Genomic DNA, 17,232 nt, shown 5'->3' on the forward strand with positions numbered 1-17,232 from the left:
GTATGTGTTCTTGATCTCCGAAAATAGCGGACTGGAGACTCACACGATGAATCCTGGAATGTGCAGCAAATTGCCTTCTTCTGACATCAGCAAACAAACTGTCATTGTTCGAGAAGAGCTGTGAGGTGCAGTGAAAGAAAACCTCTCACAGGAGGAAAACCAGTTTACTGCAGCAGCTGCCGAGGAGCCAACACCAACTGACTTCAGTGCACCTTACAGTTTGTTGATGTGTGTTTTATGATACGCCTATTTGAAACACAATGGAATCTGGTTGAGAGATCCCCAAGACTGGACTAAATCCAACTCCCTGGGTGCATCCATGTTTTAAAAGGTTTCTAATGAGGAAGTGCTGTGATCCCTCCGGGCCACTGGTCCAGCTGTTATCGGGTTGAAAGGGTGGAAACACAAAGATGAGTTTTATACAAAGAGAAAAGTGTTAATGAGACACACGTGTTTGGCTGTGAAAGGCAACAACTAATGAGAGAAAGGTTGTGGTTTTAGAATTCCTCTGAGCAAATGTTACTTCACGTCCAAATGAACTAACTGAGGGTCGTGGTAAAAGTAACATCGATACTGAAGCACTGGTATTGTCTGTTGACAGGGTGCTGAACTTTCTTCTCAGTGGAGAATAGTCTGTTTCAAGAGTACTTCTTGCTTCTTCTTTTTTTGTGTCTATTTTCCACAGGTGGACTTTTGAAAGTCAAAATTGAATGTGCCGCTACAAGGTTAGTTCTTAGCTCACGTTTAACATCAGGTCAACAAAAGGAAAACCTGCCAAGAAACAGTCCTAACCTCCTAAAATGACCTGCTCACTCAATTCACTCGAGATTAGAAAATGTCATTTTGTCGACAAGATGTGAAAAGTGTGGTTTACAAAGAGAATTTTCTCCCTTTTTGGATGTAAATTTCAGAATGTAAAGATATGTAAATTAGATTAATACACAGACTTATATACTGTGTATATATGTTTATATACAGTACACTATATTGCCATCCTGTAGGGCTCATTAATGGCTAGAGCTGTCACATCTTCGCTGACAATACGTGACGAGACCTCTTTTGAAATGAAGTGCATGTCTCATCAGCTTCTTTTAATACAGTCTTTTTCAACTGGGCCACATCCAACGCATCAAATGATTTTGTTTTTGGCGTTGACACGTATGTGTTAAGCAGCCTTGCTCTCCACTATTGTTCCCTGAAAGCCGTGGAAGAAATGTGCACCTCATTCACCTGCATTCAGGGACTTCTCTGGTCAACAATACGGGAGGGAACAGTCATCACAGTCCTTTGTTTGGTTTCTGCTTTAACTTTGTGTTGTATGTGGAACAGGGCATCACAGGATCAATGTTAAGAGTATCATGCAGGAAAGTGGGAATAACAACTACAGCTTAATCCGCATTACCATGGTTCCTCTTTGGCACTTTCCTCTGAACGCTCTACTGAAAATTCAGAGCACATTTTGGCCAGAAGGTTGAGGTCAAGCCTCAAAGCCTCAAAAAGTCCTGCTGTTGCTAAAAAACCAACCAAACAAACAAGCAAAAGAGCCAAGATTGGTCCTGTTAAGTTCTACCCAGCGCTGCCAGCTGATCCGATTCGGTCAGATTTGAAATGCCGGTGTCGTGGGCCGAGCTTAAGCAGTGCATAGTAAGCCTGCCTCCTTCTGCTCACTGGGATCTCATGTAAAAAGATCTTCAAACTAACTCGCCACCACTTTGATTTGCCTTTTTTTTCTGGTTACTTTCCTCTGGTTCTAATGGGTGGTTCAGCGAATGTTCAGATTTTGCTGAAAGTGAAGGGCCAATGCTTTTAGTTTGTTTTTCTTTTTTTCCCCCCTCTTTTGTTTTTATGTCACAATTGGATGTTAATGGGTGGTTCATTGTTTTCTGACTTTTTCATTTCAGAGCCATTATTGTCTGTGTCAGACTGAGTTTGGGCTGTGGGTTGGTGGCCATTCTTGGCATGCTAAGGAGCCCAGTATGGAATAAGTGCTGTGACAGCTAATATCTCTCTTGCATCCTGGTCCAGGGTGCGGTCACCTGTTCCCAAGACAAAACGTTGAAGTCATTCAGTGTCTCAAATAAATCACTCTATTTTGATATCAGAAACCACGGAGACTGTGTGAATCGAGTGTTTTTCTTAGCTCAGCAGTGTTTTGTTTGACATTGCTATGCAACGCTGTGCAACCACTCAAAAGACATTAAGAAAGTTTCACCAACAAAACCTTAAGAAATATTTTGGATATTTAATATCGTATAAAATAGATGTGTGCAAAAATACAAGATGGACAGTTGGGAATACAGTAACTACGTTACATCCTGCTGGCTTCGGGAGCTTAATGGCAAGAGTGCATATGACAAAACCTGTGCACATCTAGTTCAGTGAATTTACTGGGAGAAATCTTTCCTCAAGCACGTAAGGCACTTTTAAAAGTCAGCCCGTGAGTTATTAATAAGAAAAAGTCATGTTTGTTCTGTTGACTGACCGCTACAAGACACGCTGCAGCAGCTCTGGGACTGTTCAGCTGCTGTACAGTTGATGTAACACTACACTGTGCTGCAGACAGATTTAAAAAGCCTAGGCAGAAATAAAAGGCTTGGAATCAGTAATTAGACTTATTCTGTCATGAAATCTCATGACCAGTTAATATCTGAGAAACGACACAATAGAGGCTAAGAGGAGACAATCTAAAACAAAAGAACAGTGTCACACAGGAGAAGTGGTAGAGGGAGGCGGGTTGTTGATCACCCCAGCTAGTGCCTCACAGAGTTCTCCAAGGATTCTCCATCAGCGTCTACATCCTCATAGTCTCGTAGCTCGCTGGAAATGTGGATTTCAACTGTACTAGACTCTGAACCTAGCAAGACAAAATAGGGGTAGATTACTGGGTGTTACTGCACATGACACCTTCACAGCTGATCAAACTGCTCATCTACTGAGATATTCACATATTGCAAATGTGTGCACTGATTCACAAATGTATTTTGGGAATTTTAGGAACATATGTCCTGAAAATGCAGTTTTTTAATAGGGATTTTTTTTAATGTGTTGAATTTTAGAATTGAAGCTGCATTTGAATGAAAAGCAGAAGGCTATTTGAATGAATAAAAACATAAATCCTTTAAAAGATTAGCTTTATTTCTAAAGACTTGTCATTTCAGAGACACTGAATGGTGACACAAAACACGGAACAGCCTTTTGTACATTATCCACATGGTGCACAAACACAGCTACAAAAATTGTATAAAATGTTATAAAATGCTTTACAAAAATCATCCCAAAATACATTTAATCATTTAATCTTGTCACAGTGGTAAATTCCAGGTGTGACGATAACCTCAACGATGGCTCTGTTTTATTCTGGTAAGCCGCGACAGCAGGAAGCCAGCATGCACGAAACCGGGAGCCTGAACGAGAAGCAGCTAAATGGAATTCAGCCATTGCTCATTTTATCATGCACACCTGTGCTTTTCCTACCCTGACATACGGAAATGTCCTGTGTGTAAAATCCCTATGTCATCACTCAGTGTTGCTAGAATGAAAGAAAGAATAAATATTGACATTTGTATCTGGTGGATGCACATCAGTGTTCAAGCTACACTCAGCACACACACAGCCCAGCAAACTTCAGCCTCGCCGGTGACTATAAAATTGAACCAACACCTTTAAAAACTGAATATTAAAACCTTTGTGAGGATTTACTGCAGCAATGTTTCACAATTCAAGGAGTAAGCTGGCAACTGAGTGCATTTCACCTGGTTCATTTAAATACTTAACAGCTTTTTCATTGCTCTCTGCATGTCATCTTAATGTATATCAGTGATGACACATAAAAGCTCGTAATGTAATGACTTGGCATCCGTAACCGAATTTGCACACATGATGAAGTTGAGCTATACAAACATGTCGTGCCACGGTGGATTAACAAACACGCAGGATGGTAGCAACACTGTTTTCATCGGTTCGTTATTAGCAACAACAAAAAAAAAGTTTCTGTGCGATGGGATTTCATGCTACTGTACTATTCAGTGCACCATAGATCAAAACTGACAGCTGTGCAGCATGTTCCACAACACTACATGCTTCGCTGTTGCATCCAGCAGGCGTTGGCTACAACACTGGTTCATTTTTTACTGTTAAAAATTCATCATAGAGATATTTTTGGATGATGTCATGCAAACAAAACTAAACATATACTTTGCATAAAGAGGAGGCATTCCAGCCATGGCATCAGGAGACACCATGCGCCGTACAGCATGCTGGGGAGTGAGTGCGTGTCAGCTTTAAAGCTTCACCAGCCCTGATAAACAGGTGAGCTGTTACTGCCACTTAAAGCCCAATTACCTTCTGACAGGACACTGATGCCGTCCGAGTGGTGCTGTCCGTTGCCCATCATGTTCTTCTTGGCTTCCTGGACATGACTCTGGTAGAGCATAGCTGTTCCCACAATGGGATTATGGCTTGCTGCGTTAGGCACTGAAGTAGAAACCGAGTCCCAGGCCAGCTCCCTCCGCCGCTGCAGGCTGAGGTCGACATCGAAGCCCGTCCAGCCGTGAAAGGCCAGGGTGTTGAGGAAAGCTTGCATGGGGTTCAGGATACCCTGAAAGGTAAAAGTGCAGAATAATTATTTAAGGTATAAAGTGATGAAACTGGAGTTTCTTCACTCTGGATGTTGACGGTGTTTAACCCACCATGATGAACCATGTGATGAGCGCTGCATTTCTGATATTCCTGAAGCTGCTGTCATTGATGTCTGTCTGCATCTCCAGGTAGAAGAGGAGGCTCTCATTGATGATGTTGGGGACCCAGCTACAACGTCGGCACAAAAGAGAATATGTCTCAGTAAAACTTAAACCAAAAACTAAAAATAAGAAAAACAGCCTTTCAGCAGTAAATGAATTGATTAAAATTTCCATCAAATGAACATGCAGCTGATGACCCGCTCACATTCTGCTGAAATTACTGTGGAAAACTGAGCACGAGCACATGAGTTTTCATTAGTTTGCCATGTGAGAGTCATGCTACACCACAGCAAGAACATCCCATCATAAATAATCTCTGGCACACATTCAGTTTTACGTGAAGTCTTTAAAGAAGTATCGCCACATTTTGGGAAGTATGCTTATTAAAAACCATAATGTAAAAAAACAGCATGTTGTGGTTTTTTTTCAGGGGGGTTATGTTTACATATTACACTGTGAGGTTGCCGGGCAACCAGCAAACTAAGACGACAGGAATTTACTTTGCCTGGCCAAGAGATAGTCTGGACCACAACATGTTTTTACACTTTTTCTACAAAATTTGTGAGCTTTAGAGGCGCTGATGTGTGGATTTCATTCTGTTTGGACGGAGCCAGGCCGTGTCCCTTTTTTCCTCTCTTCGTGCTAAGCTAAGCTAACAGGCTACTGGCTGCAGTTTAATATTTACAGACCAGCCGATCCACTAGAGGGCAGTGTGTCAGTGTCATGCTCTGTCTTGCCGAGGCGTGAAAAGTACTTGTGTGTGTGAAGGTGATTCCTGACATTTTTCTCTGTTCAGCTTCAGTCCATACTTCGGGATGGGTTGCAGCCCTTTGATGAACCTGCAGGTGTGGAGCCCCACAACACAATGTCGATCCAAAAGGCATCCCTTTGGAAGGAACATGAAGCACTTTATGCTAGCTTCATGCAGTTTCATCTTGCCAAAAGCCCTGGGATGCCTCCAGTTTTCACATAGGCCGCCAGATCTTGACACGCACCATCAAATTCACCCATTCCGTGGGCTCCTCAGCTTTCTTTATGACTCCCAGGGGCGTCGTTTGGTCGAGTTCTTGCGGTTCTCCTACAGTTTGTCTCGTGGCTGTGCTGGAACCCGAACGGGACGACAGTCCGTGCGTCCTCTTTTAGCTGGATCTTGCAGAGAAATGGTAAGACACCAAATCCTGTCCGTGCATTGGTGTTGATGCCGTGAGTGAGTCACGTCCAGTGGAACTACTACGAATATGACATTGAGTTCTTTTGTTCGAACTCTCACCTCCAGGCTGCGCATGCCTTTAGTGTTGATGGGCTGTCCACTGTGGGCTCTGAGCAGAATAGAATTTAGGATGCATGCGTGGCTTTACTTTCATGACTCTGATGTCAAGCTCATTCATCTTCACCCATTCCTCTCCAGCTTCAGATGAACGTCCGCCGCTCGCAGTCAATGTGTCGAGCCCCATCGCAGCGTCAGATGGCTTCACGCTTTCAGGAACACTCCTGACTGTTATGTTTTTAACATTAACTTCAGAAGCTTGTCTTTGTCAAAAGTGATTGCCTGACGTCTGCAACACACCTACATGAAGCAAAACGTGACACATGTGTGATGCGGTGGGCCGGCGGGTCACCTCTGTGCTTTGGAGTGACACCAAGTTCAGTTTGGTATCTATCTCCTCGCCTAACTCTTGGTAGCAAAGCAAATAAGCATACTTCCCAAAATGTCAAACAAATCCTTCAGGTTCATTCCTCTGATAAAGAACGGCAACATACCAAATAAAGAACACCAGCATTATTTTAAAGAAGCGGATTTTTATCTCATTGGCCAGCCGTCGCTCATTTTCTGTGTAGATTCCTTGTCGTCCTTTCAGTAGAGACGTCACTAGGTTGGAAGGACAAGAGAGGCGGTTATTAAAGCACACGTGCACCAGTGAGAAGGCCTCGGAAACTGAGAGACCTGAGAGCAAAGGAACTCACCTGCCGATATGGTGCGATTAAAGAAGACGGGGTTGGCCACGAGGACGAGCAGCATCGGCGCGTACGTGGTGACGTAGTGAGGGATGGCGTGCTGGAGGCCTTGCTCACAACTGCACGAAAACGCAACAATGAAATTAGCACTGAAGATGACATTTTTCAGCTTTTTTAACTTGGCTGTTCTCGTAGGAGAAAAGACACACAAAAAAAGAGTTTGGCGTCTTTGTCTAATGTTGGGTGCTTGTCTAAAGGAACTGCAGAGAGTCTTACTCGGAGATGGACGGGTAGTAGAGCATGGCCACGCCTTCGACGCACAGCAGCACAGCCAGACCCCACGTAATCATGTGGTAGAGGATAATGGTGCTGGTGGGGAAAGAAACAGGTCATGAGACTGAGCTCACAACACATGCTGCAGCTCTGTATCTTGAGGATGATTGTTTTTTTTTTCTTTTTCCTTGCAGGCAACAAATGTAGTACACGTTGGGGGAAGGGGAGCATACTGTCAGCGTGCCGAAACACAAGAAGCATATTAAAGAAATCTGACTTTTACAGCAATGTCAGAGCACTTTCATTACAAGAAACTTCAAACTAGTGTCTTACTACTTGGAAATGGAGCAGTGGATGAAAAAGCAGTAAGTCTACCAGCAGACAGTGAAGCAAAGTGAGAGGAGGCTTTTTTTGTTTTTTACACTTTTACAGCTCTGAGATGCTGAGGTGATAATGAATCGCTGTGGATGGAAGGCGAGGCTCCGAGCACCTGATTCCTGCAGATGTTTTCACCACCAGGAAGACGTCCACAGCATAGCAAAAGGTCCACCAAAAGGAAGCACTGAAAAACAACTGGATCCACATCTGTAACACACAAATTGGACGCAGCATTCTTATCATGCAGGTCGCACTTGTAATAATTCTGATTGCGCGTAACTGTGACTTGTTTTCGCACATGCTTGCTGATCAGGCACTTCAGCGAATGAGCCCTTTTATCTGTGGAATCTGGATTTTTCAGCATTGCGCATGATCGCGTCATCCCCTTCTCCAGCTCTAAACTCACACAGGGCCTGACTGAGCTGTCGGCCCTCTGAACTGGGGGAAAGAGCGCTGTACGTACCGCACTGCCCACGCAGAAGACCTCCGGCCAGACATCAGTGCTGTTGGCCACCGAGATGTGGTCGATGATGTTCGGCAGGCCGAGCCACACCGATGACCTCACGATGATACCTGGGAGAGCAAAACAGCACATGGTCTCCAGCAAATTAGACGAGTCCGGCTTTGCCAGGAAGAGGAGTGGAAACGAACAGAGGATGTGAAATTGAAGTTCTTTATTTTAATTGGGTATTATTAAGCGCATTTATTAATTAGACTCAACCACGGAATCCTTTTAATAGCAGCTTTGTATCATGGAAATATGAAAACAGCCTCCAGGTGTGTTTTATAGGGGTGTTTCCACTTCCTACGTGGAATGGAAAAAGGGGAGCTCTCCCACAAATCTTAATGCAATGCAGACTGCACGCCGTTGCGTATTTTATTGGAAACTGCGCTTCAAGCTGTTCCTTTGCAGCGGTGGGTGAATCTCGCTGGGCGCTGAGCACACGGGCAAACGTGACCTCACCTGCCTCCACCAAAGCTGTGAATGGACAGCTCAAGCGTCCCACGCAGAGCAACAGTGCGCATGTGCAGCTGTAGCTTTAAGAACAATGCTGCGTTCAAATCAACATGTGCCAATAGCAAGAAAAAAAGGTTTGCAGTTGTTATGAGTCATTTTATTCCTCACATGAGAGGATGGTGATTCATGCTTTTGTTTTATAATAAGCTGGTTCAGAAGGGAAGCTCTTAAAAAGGCTTCATCTATAGAAAATCTGAATCTAAATCTATCGAGAAATATTCGATTTCTTTCTTTTTGGCAGATAAATTCCATTTTTCATAGTAATCCATGTTTAGTTTGTGCGGATGAGGCAGGTCAGATAAGCAAATGTAGTGCAACAAAAGGGTTAAAAACAAAATATTTGCGTGCGTAATTGCATCCAGCGAGCAACACCACCCTGTGAAAACCCACTCGCCTCTGTTTCTCTGAGCTCTAATTAAAAAAAAAAACAGGCCCGTGCCAGCAGTGTGTACTTTACCTGCGCACCCCAGTATGTCACACACGCTGATGATGACCAGTATCCGGGAGGAAGACGCGGGCCTCGGCAGCGGATACTGCCCGAGTCTTCTGTATCCTTTGCGCTTCGGGAGAAGTTGCAAAACGGCAAACAAGAGACTGAGAGCCGCGCTCCCCAGGCTCAGCGCCCCGAACAGGACCGGCTGGAAGGTCACCACGAACTCGGTCGCCGCGTCTCGGTTCGGGCAGCAGAAGGTCTCCAGCCGGGGGGATGCCATGGCCGGAGCGCAGGAGACTGGACGGCAGAGAGGGAGACAAAGGAGTGCGGGTGTGAGGAGAGAAAGGAGAAAAGAGAGCGGAGAAAGGAGAGGAAATGATTGGGTACATGACCCAACTCTCAGAGAAATCACGGGGTTGAATCATCATGTGCTTCCATTTAATCCCTGCAGTTGTAGCTTAACTGTGCCACAATGCGAGGAGGCCGACAAAGGACTGTTGTGTGGTAGAGTTTGAGTCTGGTGAGTTCAGCAGGCTACAGTACATGTTCATGCCTTTACTCATGCACAGCATGTTGCTGCTCTTGGCCTGCACAGGGTGAAAACACACTCAAACCAGAACTGTAATAAGAAATGATGTTCTTCTTCCACTGAGGGAAAATTATTGGGCTCATACAGGCACTGCTGATTTAATACACCCCATTTAGCCACATACAGGAAGTCAATAGGACAACCTCAGATGGAAGCCGCTGAATAAAAGCAACAGCATGAAAGAAGAAGAGAGAGTACATCTTGGATTCAGGACTCTGTGAGTGTAGACGCTGCTCTATTTTAACACCATCAGTCAATCAATAGAAGAAACAGTCAGTCAATAGAATCAATTACTTATTCTTCACTGACAACACAGCATGTGTCATATGTGCAAAATGAGTCAAAACATCATCAAACAAATCATGAAAATAGGTGGAATTTCTCTTTGAATACGTCAGGATTGAAAAGGCTTTTAAATCTTTTTGTTGTTTTCGGCTATTTGGACTCTAAACTGAAGTCACACCATAAGAGAAACAGCAACAGTGATTTGATTAAAGGCCGCCCATCCATCCCATCAGCCTCACTGCGCGTGGTTGGAGTCTGGGATGCCACAACATCCATGTAAAGCCTTCTCGGGTTGACGGGGACCGTGCTCGCCCACATGACAACCCTGGAGGCCCAGGACGCCCACTGCACCGTCTGTATCTACCACTTGTGCTGTTTGTGGGTCCTGGTTTGGTGATAACAGAATCAGACTTGTGTGTAGTATTTCACATGGACTGTAGCGTAAAAGATCACATGTTCTGCCTTGATAAGCAGAGCAAACAGGTCAGGTAAGCCGGCACAAAAAGATGTCGAAGGCTGACACTAAGTTTTAATCCAGCGTGCAAAGTTTGTCGTATCAGTCAGAGAAAATAATCGATTTGCACACAAACACGAAATCTAATTTTGATAAAGCAAGATCGATCATGTCCGGCAGTCTCTTCGCAGTCATGACAAGGTCAAATCTGTGAGACAGAGAATTAAAGCCAATGCTCTGTGCACAAAGCCTGAGAAGAAAGCGGGCTCAGTCCCATAATTAGATTCATGATAAGAAGGATGACATTTGGTGCACTTTGCTTGCACAAGTTAGCTGAGCGTTGCACCGGGATTAAGAGCCTATACTTGAAATAATTCCCCCTCTCAGTTTGCATGCAGCAGACGTTCGCCACGTCCAGATACGGGAGAGGTCACGGCAGCTGCTGGATCCGCCCGCTTGGACGGAGATCTGAGGAAACGGGTGGACATCTGAAGCAGATTTATTTGGGAAACAAAGCATCAAGGGCTTCCATTATTCAGTACTACAGAGGGGGCATTCATTGAGTTTGTACAATGGTATTCTAATCCATATGCACCTTCTCTGACGAGGCACAAAGTCAATTGTATGGCAAGCTTGTAGCCTGCTGCCAGCGATTAACAGCGCCCTGAGGAATACAGTTAGTATTGACTTCTGCTTGAACGTCTGCTCGCTGCTGCTGCCCTCTGCCGGTCTGCACGCGGTGTGATTGTAGCTCCCAGCACACAATAGATAGGGCTGCTACTGCTCATTTACCATTACATGTTGTTGTGTGATAAAGTGACCTAAATCAGTAATCGCAGGCGTGTATCTCATAACACAGCCGGTAGCTTCAGGTCAAACTGGATTCTTTCATTATCAGGGCACAGATGTCAGTCAGAGGTCAGTTTCAGTGTTTTACTCAAAGCCACTGAAGCAGAGCTCACTCTTACATTTGGGCTAAACCCTGCTTTTTGACTCACAGGAGGATCTGCCTGGTTATTAGGCCACACATCGACATAAAGTCTACATAAATAAATGGATTTCCTGTTTTTACGAAGCAAGCCATCAGAATCTTTAATTAAGTTTGCATGCGTCTGCACAGAATTGAGAGAAATTTCGTTCTCTGGAGTGCACATATTTTAATTCAGTATCCCAGAGAAATGTCACCAGCATCGCAAACTAAACCAATAAATCCAGAAATTCTGAATATAAATAAATATTTGTTTCACAGCTTTAACCACTTGATATGAGACAATCTGCTTCCCACCTCACTGAAAACAGGCTTCGGGTGTACACATTGTACTCATGCAATTTCCATATTGGACCATGACAAGGTCAAAACTAGCAGTGATGTCACAAACTCATCTACAGTCAAACTCAGATTCCAGGTGAGCACAAAGAAACTTTCCCCCTTCTGCAGACGAATGGGAAAACAGCCTCCTCGCGTCAAACTCTGCACAAACATCACTCTGCATAATGAAGGTCAGACATCCGCGTGAGGCAACAATAAGCAAAAGCACAGTGTGACGGAGGAACTTTAAATATCTGGAAGCAGAAACTGCGACATCGCAGTGCCAGCCACGTCAATGTCACCGCTGAGGCGCATAACAACAAGTCCAGAGCCGATTTTGTTGAGCAATCTGAAGTATCGAAACTGCTTTTTATAAAGTTACACTATTTCATGAAACTCTCGCCAAGGACATAAAAAAAGACATATGTTGACTGATTTTACTTCATTTTACTCACCGTCAACACCACCCACCTCCTGTTGGATAGGATGGGTGTGGATGCACGGTGTCAAATTACACACAAATTACAGACCTGCTCAACAGGCCCCTCTCCCGCTCCCTCCCTCTGCACCCCCATTGGCCGAGACCCAGCCGCTACATTCAACCAGCCTGTTTTCCTGCGTGCCAAACGCTTTGTTTGAGAGGAAGTGACGTCACGGCACAGAGACCTGCAACAAGTGGGCTGAGCACAGATGAGGACCAAGCGTCTCTCAGCTGGGGTTCGACTCGAGTTGGACACAGTTCAGCTTTTATTAAAGGACAAACTATGGCCATAGCACAGCCTGTGGAGCGACCACTGTGAAGCATGGCTGCCGGACACGGAGAGACTCCGCGAGACTCCACATGTCAAAGTGGGACTGCTGTTTTTTTCTCAAACCCTTTGATGAGTGGTGAGTAGCTGCCGGCGCTGCGTGCTCACGCTGCAGCTGGAGCATATGTACTGCCTTAAAGTTTCACCATGTCACTTCCACGCATGCTTGAACATGTGATCAGCCGTGAGTGGCTGTTGTTTTTTTTAATGTCTGTACCCAGATGTTGAATCAGACTGGTCTCCGATTCATGACGCTGCCTTCAATGGACGTGTCCTCGCTCTGCAAAGACTCATTGCACAGGTAGATGTAGAGACATTCAACTTATCCACTGCCTGAAAATCATCATGTGTGTGAAAAACCTGCATGTTCTTCACTGAAATATCAAATAATTCATAATCCAACGTCATATAAACCACCAACATTTTGTTATAGGTAGTTTATTATTACTGTGTGCTGTCCACAGGGTGCAGGTGTCAATCTGAGCACTCTGGATCAGGTGACTCCCCTCCATGGAGCGTGCATACAAGGCCACGAGGCGTGCGCAAAGCTTCTGATGGAAAACGGGGCAAATGTCAGTAAGGCATCATCAGGCGAATGTAACTACATTCAAGACTTAATGAAGGCTGTGTGTTTTGTGTCTTCCTGCAAAACAAGCGCCGGCATCCTGCTCTAGTCCAGCCAGGAAGCAAACCACATCAGTTATTGCTGGGTTTAACTTTGTGTTGCTGCTGCATGTTAGTAAGGGATTAACCAAACAAGCATGCAGACACATGCATTGACGATAACACATTAACAAACATAAATCTGCAGATGCAAAGTCTGACTCGTCAAACTATCACAGTGCGCTCAGATAGTGTCACTCTCATGCTCACAGGAAGTGCTCACTGCAAAATTCTGATTGCTTTTGCCTCCTTCGTTTATGATTATGACTTTTAATTCAATGATTTCTGTCACAAATATGTCCATGTCAGGTAAACAGCTCAACAGTGAATGGACAAACTCCCCTGTCAGAAGCTTGCGCCCGGGGCCATGTGACCTGCGTATCGCTGCTCCTGCAGCATGGGGCGACTCCCTCAGGGACCAGCCAGGCCGGCTCTCCGATCCACAGGGCTGCAGCAAAAGGTTAGAGGTCGCATACCTCCGCATACGCACGGGTAATCTGGGCTGAACCATTATAGTCAGGCACTACAAAATGCACAAAGAGTGCCAAAACATCAGAAAAGCACATCTAAGAAATGTATAATGTATTAAAACATAGTCTGTGTTGTTGTAGCCTACAAAGCAAAACGGTTGCATTTTCTTCCCCCGGGATTGCAAGCGCGAGCAGATTTCAAAGCAGATCCTTTCAAGTGCATCACTTCTCATTGTGATGATTCTGGAAACTCTGTCTAGGTCACGCAGAGTGCATCGAGCCTCTTGTTCAGTACGGTGCTGATGTGGATCAGTATATCGACCAATCGGGTTTCCCTCTCCACGTTGCCTGCTCCAATCAGCATCTGAGCACTGTGAGGAAACTGCTTCAGCTCGGTAGGAGGAACTTTATCTTTTATCTTCTCCAGTGAAGGTGTGAGTGTTGCTCTGGGCTCTAACTGACCTGAGTAACAACAACACCAGTAGTGGAAAAAGTACTCAGGTCATTCACTGGAAAAGTACTTAAAGTACCAGATGTAAATGCACTCGTTATGCACAATAGCCTCTTTCTGAGCATTTTTCTTATTATCATATACGTTACAGTGTTAGATTTATAATTTAAAACTACATTATATACTGTTAGTGGTTCAATTAATACAAAAGCACAGTAGTGGAAAGTAACTAAATACATTTAAGTTGTGTACTTGAATGGGAATTTGAGGTACTTGTACTTGAGTACTTTATGACTGCTCTGTGCTTCTACACCAGAGGAAAGTGTTGCACTTTTTACTCCCCTTCATGGATTTGACAGCTATATTTATAAGTTGCTTAATAAATTAGGTTCTTCGTCCAAAAGATATGAGTTTATAAAATATGATACATTATTAAACTACCCACCAGTACATAAGTCAATAAAATTAGCTCCACCTTCACCCACAACAATAAAATACTACCTACAGTAATGTAATAATCAAATAATGTAATCTATCATAGCCTGACACACAGGGACATTCTTCTGCATTACGAGTACTTTTATCTTTAATGCTTTAAGTGCATTGTGCTGATAATCTTCACATACTTTTACTAAAGTGAAAATACATGACTTTTACTTGTAATGGAGTATTTTTATATTGCAGTATTGCTACTTTTACTCAAAGTTCTGAGCACATGCTGCATAAAGTCTTTCTGATTCAGGTCTCCAGTAAATGCAGTCTAGCTAAGAAATGGCCCAAAGTCTTTTATGTGAGCAATAAAGAGGATAAATGGTGCTCTGCTTTAACTGAGCTGTCAGAGATTCTCCTCCTGCACCAGTTAGGCTCTGTAATTTGAGGTTCATACCTCATTAGTCTCTGCTCTCCTTTAGGTGCTGGTGTGAACAGCAGTGTGTCCAGTGACAGTGTGTGTGGCGACTCGCCGCTGCACATCGCCGCCCGCCTGCGCAGCCCTGAGCTGGTGTCCCTCCTGCTCGACCACGGGGCCGACCGATCCCTCAGGAACTCAGAGGGCCAACGGCCGCTGGACCTCGCGCCTCCCGACAGCCCGGTGGAGAGGCTGCTGAGACAAGCAGGAGGTATTCAAGACAAACCATCCAAGTAGCCTCACTGTGGGGATTCTCATGACATTAATCAGAGCATCTCTCTATCACGGCTCCTGCCCTCTCCCCTGATGCCTGTCCAGGAGTGGCCCCTCTCGTGCAGCTGTGCCGGCTGCACATCAGGAAAACTGTGGGCAAGCAGAGGCTGGGTGGGATTCACGGCCTTCACCTCCCCGCTGATGTGAAACACTATCTTCTCTACCAGTCGCACCCAGAGGGCGAGCGAACGCACTGAGCAACTCAGGCTTTCACTGAGCATTTCACCTCTGGGTCAGCAGGGGGCGCACTTGCACAATGTTGGCAGTGATGAGAGGGCATCATGGCTCATGACTGTGATAGCAATTAACTCTAATTCTTTGTGTAAGAGCTCTGTAAACTGATCAAGATCAATCTGGACTTTGATGTGAGAAGCAAGTTTCTGTCATAAAACATTCATTAACAATAAGATGTGCGTATTTAACATGAGCAAGTGGGCTCATGAGATCTAAGAAATATGTCAGAATTGATGTTAAATAAAGTTTAACTTTGTTGAATAATATTTTTGTAGCTACACAAATCTCCACATTTACTTAACATCATAGTTTTTGTTAATGTTTTTGAGATTTTTTTCTTTTAGACATACTTTCATATTAAATCCTCATGTCCTGCACATGTCGTCCCTACAAACAGCCTGGAAGTGATTTAGTGTTTGGTCCTCGCAGTTCGCATATTAAAATTGTCCAAAAGGGAAAAAAAAAAATTTGCAAAAAAGTTTGCAGATCAGTTGATGACACAGTTAAGCCATCTCCAGTTTAACCCAATACCAAAGTGTCTCTGATGGTGGAAACATTTTCCAAGATGAAGAGATATCAGCGGAGAGGCTGGATTACCATGACATGATCAATTACAAATTAAAGAGGCGTTTCAGGCTGGTTGGGAAATATATCAGGGGGGCCTTTGTGTTTCATCTGTCATATGTAGCTGAATGGCTGTACTTTCCAATAATTTCAAGCATGGTCATATTCCAGAGTCTAGATAACCATGAGTCAGCATCCAGTGCACACAAACCACCAGAGGGTTGAGCCATGAATAAGCCTTTCTGTTTTTTTCCATTCCTTTTTTTTTAAAAAGAGTTCTTGTTGTCTTGAGTTTTTAGTTTCAAACGGGTTGAGTTTTTATTGAAAAAGGGTTAAAGAATCGAATGCTGTGTTTTGGTTGGGCGTGTTGAGATATTTTGCACAGTACTAGTACCACCAAAAGTTAATTAGTGGAATAATTTGCCTTCTTAATGCATTTGAGGCCATTAGTTATGCTGTGCTGCAGTAAATAGTCCTATTCGACAACTGAAGTAATCCATATTATGGCAAGAACTGCTCAGCGAACGGAAACGACAGTCCATCGTTACTTTCTGTCAGTCCAGAAAATTTCAACAACTTTGAAGGCATCTTCAAGTGCAGTCACAAAAACCATCAAACGCGATAATGAAACTGGCTCTCACGAGGAGCGCCCCAGGAGGAGACGGCCGAGAGTCGCCTCCGCTGCAGGGGACAAGTTCGTCACAGTTAGCAGCCTCAGAAATCACCTATTAACAGCACTTCAGATTAAAGCCTGCATGAATGTTTCACGGAGTTCAAGTAGCAGACACATCTCCCATCAGCTGCTCGGTCAAATCACTGAGAAGAAACCACAGCTGAGGGAGACCAACAACAAGCAGCGGTCCAAATCTGAGATGTTTCGTTGCATCCGCCACCTCTACGCGAGAGACAGAGGGAGTGAACAGATCCCATCTGCATGTGTGGTTCCCACCCTGAAGCATTGAGGAAGAGGAGGAGGTGTGATGGTGTGGGGCTGCTTTGCCGGCTACTGAGCCAGCATGGCTACCCCAGCGTTCCACAGCGACATGCCATCCCATCTGGTCTGTGCTCTGTAGAAACATCATTTGTTTGTGAGCAGGACGACATAAAAAAAAAAAAAACACCTCCAGGATATGTGAGGACTATTTGACCAAGAAGGAGAGTGCTAAATGATGATGGTGCTTCATTGGCTTCCGCTTCTCCTGCGGTGCCTTATTGCTTATCATGATAACCTGAGGAAGAGAGAGGGCACTGCAACACAGACGGAGCACTTATCTACACATCTTTGTTCCCATTAATTCAGATGATAGAAACCAAAAATTGCAGTGTTTTATGTAGGTCGCTGAGTTCTTTCCATTGCCCTAATCTAGTATTTACGATGTGCCGGCTGATTTCATGGTAATCATCTGTTTATCCACAGCCTGAAGCAG

At 44.4% G+C, this 17,232-nt stretch overlaps 3 protein-coding genes across 4 annotated transcripts in view; 2 read left to right on the top strand and 1 right to left on the bottom strand.

The window, feature by feature from the left end:
• The window catches only part of tbl1x (transducin beta like 1 X-linked), a 25,576-nt gene extending 22,519 nt beyond the window's left edge, over positions 1 to 3,057 (top strand). The window contains exon 15 of one of the 2 annotated variants that reach the window (XM_041950231.1): positions 1 to 3,056. In XM_041950231.1, the coding sequence (XP_041806165.1) occupies positions 1 to 27 (27 nt within the window). In that variant the 3' untranslated portion in view covers positions 28 to 3,056. The other variant, XM_041950232.1, reaches the window with a different exon arrangement.
• On the bottom strand, positions 2,206 to 12,003 carry gpr143 (G protein-coupled receptor 143). Its single transcript, XM_041950233.1, has 10 exons — positions 11,890 to 12,003; positions 8,822 to 9,094; positions 7,810 to 7,919; positions 7,459 to 7,553; positions 6,972 to 7,064; positions 6,705 to 6,814; positions 6,501 to 6,609; positions 4,689 to 4,806; positions 4,342 to 4,597; positions 2,206 to 2,854 (listed from the first exon to the last, which is right to left on the bottom strand). Exons 2-10 carry the CDS (start codon positions 9,075 to 9,077, stop codon positions 2,751 to 2,753), a joined length of 1,251 nt encoding a protein of 416 aa, XP_041806167.1. The 5' UTR covers positions 9,078 to 9,094; positions 11,890 to 12,003; the 3' UTR covers positions 2,206 to 2,750.
• On the top strand, positions 11,908 to 15,537 carry LOC121615796 (ankyrin repeat and SOCS box protein 9-like). Its single transcript, XM_041950234.1, has 7 exons — positions 11,908 to 12,322; positions 12,465 to 12,544; positions 12,708 to 12,815; positions 13,216 to 13,366; positions 13,637 to 13,771; positions 14,739 to 14,945; positions 15,053 to 15,537. The coding sequence occupies exons 1-7, from the start codon at positions 12,238 to 12,240 to the stop codon at positions 15,202 to 15,204; spliced, it is 918 nt and encodes a 305-aa protein (XP_041806168.1). The 5' UTR covers positions 11,908 to 12,237; the 3' UTR covers positions 15,205 to 15,537.
• The last annotated feature ends 1,695 nt before the right edge of the window (positions 15,538 to 17,232 follow it).

The sequence above is a fragment of the Chelmon rostratus genome, chromosome 13 (genome assembly GCF_017976325.1).
Source record: "Chelmon rostratus isolate fCheRos1 chromosome 13, fCheRos1.pri, whole genome shotgun sequence".
Classification (NCBI taxonomy): Eukaryota; Metazoa; Chordata; class Actinopteri; order Chaetodontiformes; family Chaetodontidae; genus Chelmon; species Chelmon rostratus.

Excerpts from the sequence above, each read along its gene's own strand:
- LOC121615796 (XM_041950234.1), top strand. The coding sequence starts at position 12,238 with ATGGCTGCCGGACACGGAGAGACTCCGCGAGACTCCACATGTCAAAGT. Across the intron at positions 12,545-12,707 it reads TGCAAAGACTCATTGCACAG|GGTGCAGGTGTCAATCTGAG; the intron begins GTAGATGTAGAG and ends TGCTGTCCACAG. Across the intron at positions 13,772-14,738 it reads GAGGAAACTGCTTCAGCTCG|GTGCTGGTGTGAACAGCAGT; the intron begins GTAGGAGGAACT and ends GCTCTCCTTTAG.
- gpr143 (XM_041950233.1), bottom strand. The coding sequence starts at position 9,077 with ATGGCATCCCCCCGGCTGGAGACCTTCTGCTGCCCGAACCGAGACGCG. Across the intron at positions 6,610-6,704 it reads TAATCGCACCATATCGGCAG|TGACGTCTCTACTGAAAGGA; the intron begins GTGAGTTCCTTT and ends CTTCCAACCTAG. Across the intron at positions 2,855-4,341 it reads CATCAGTGTCCTGTCAGAAG|GTTCAGAGTCTAGTACAGTT; the intron begins GTAATTGGGCTT and ends TTGTCTTGCTAG.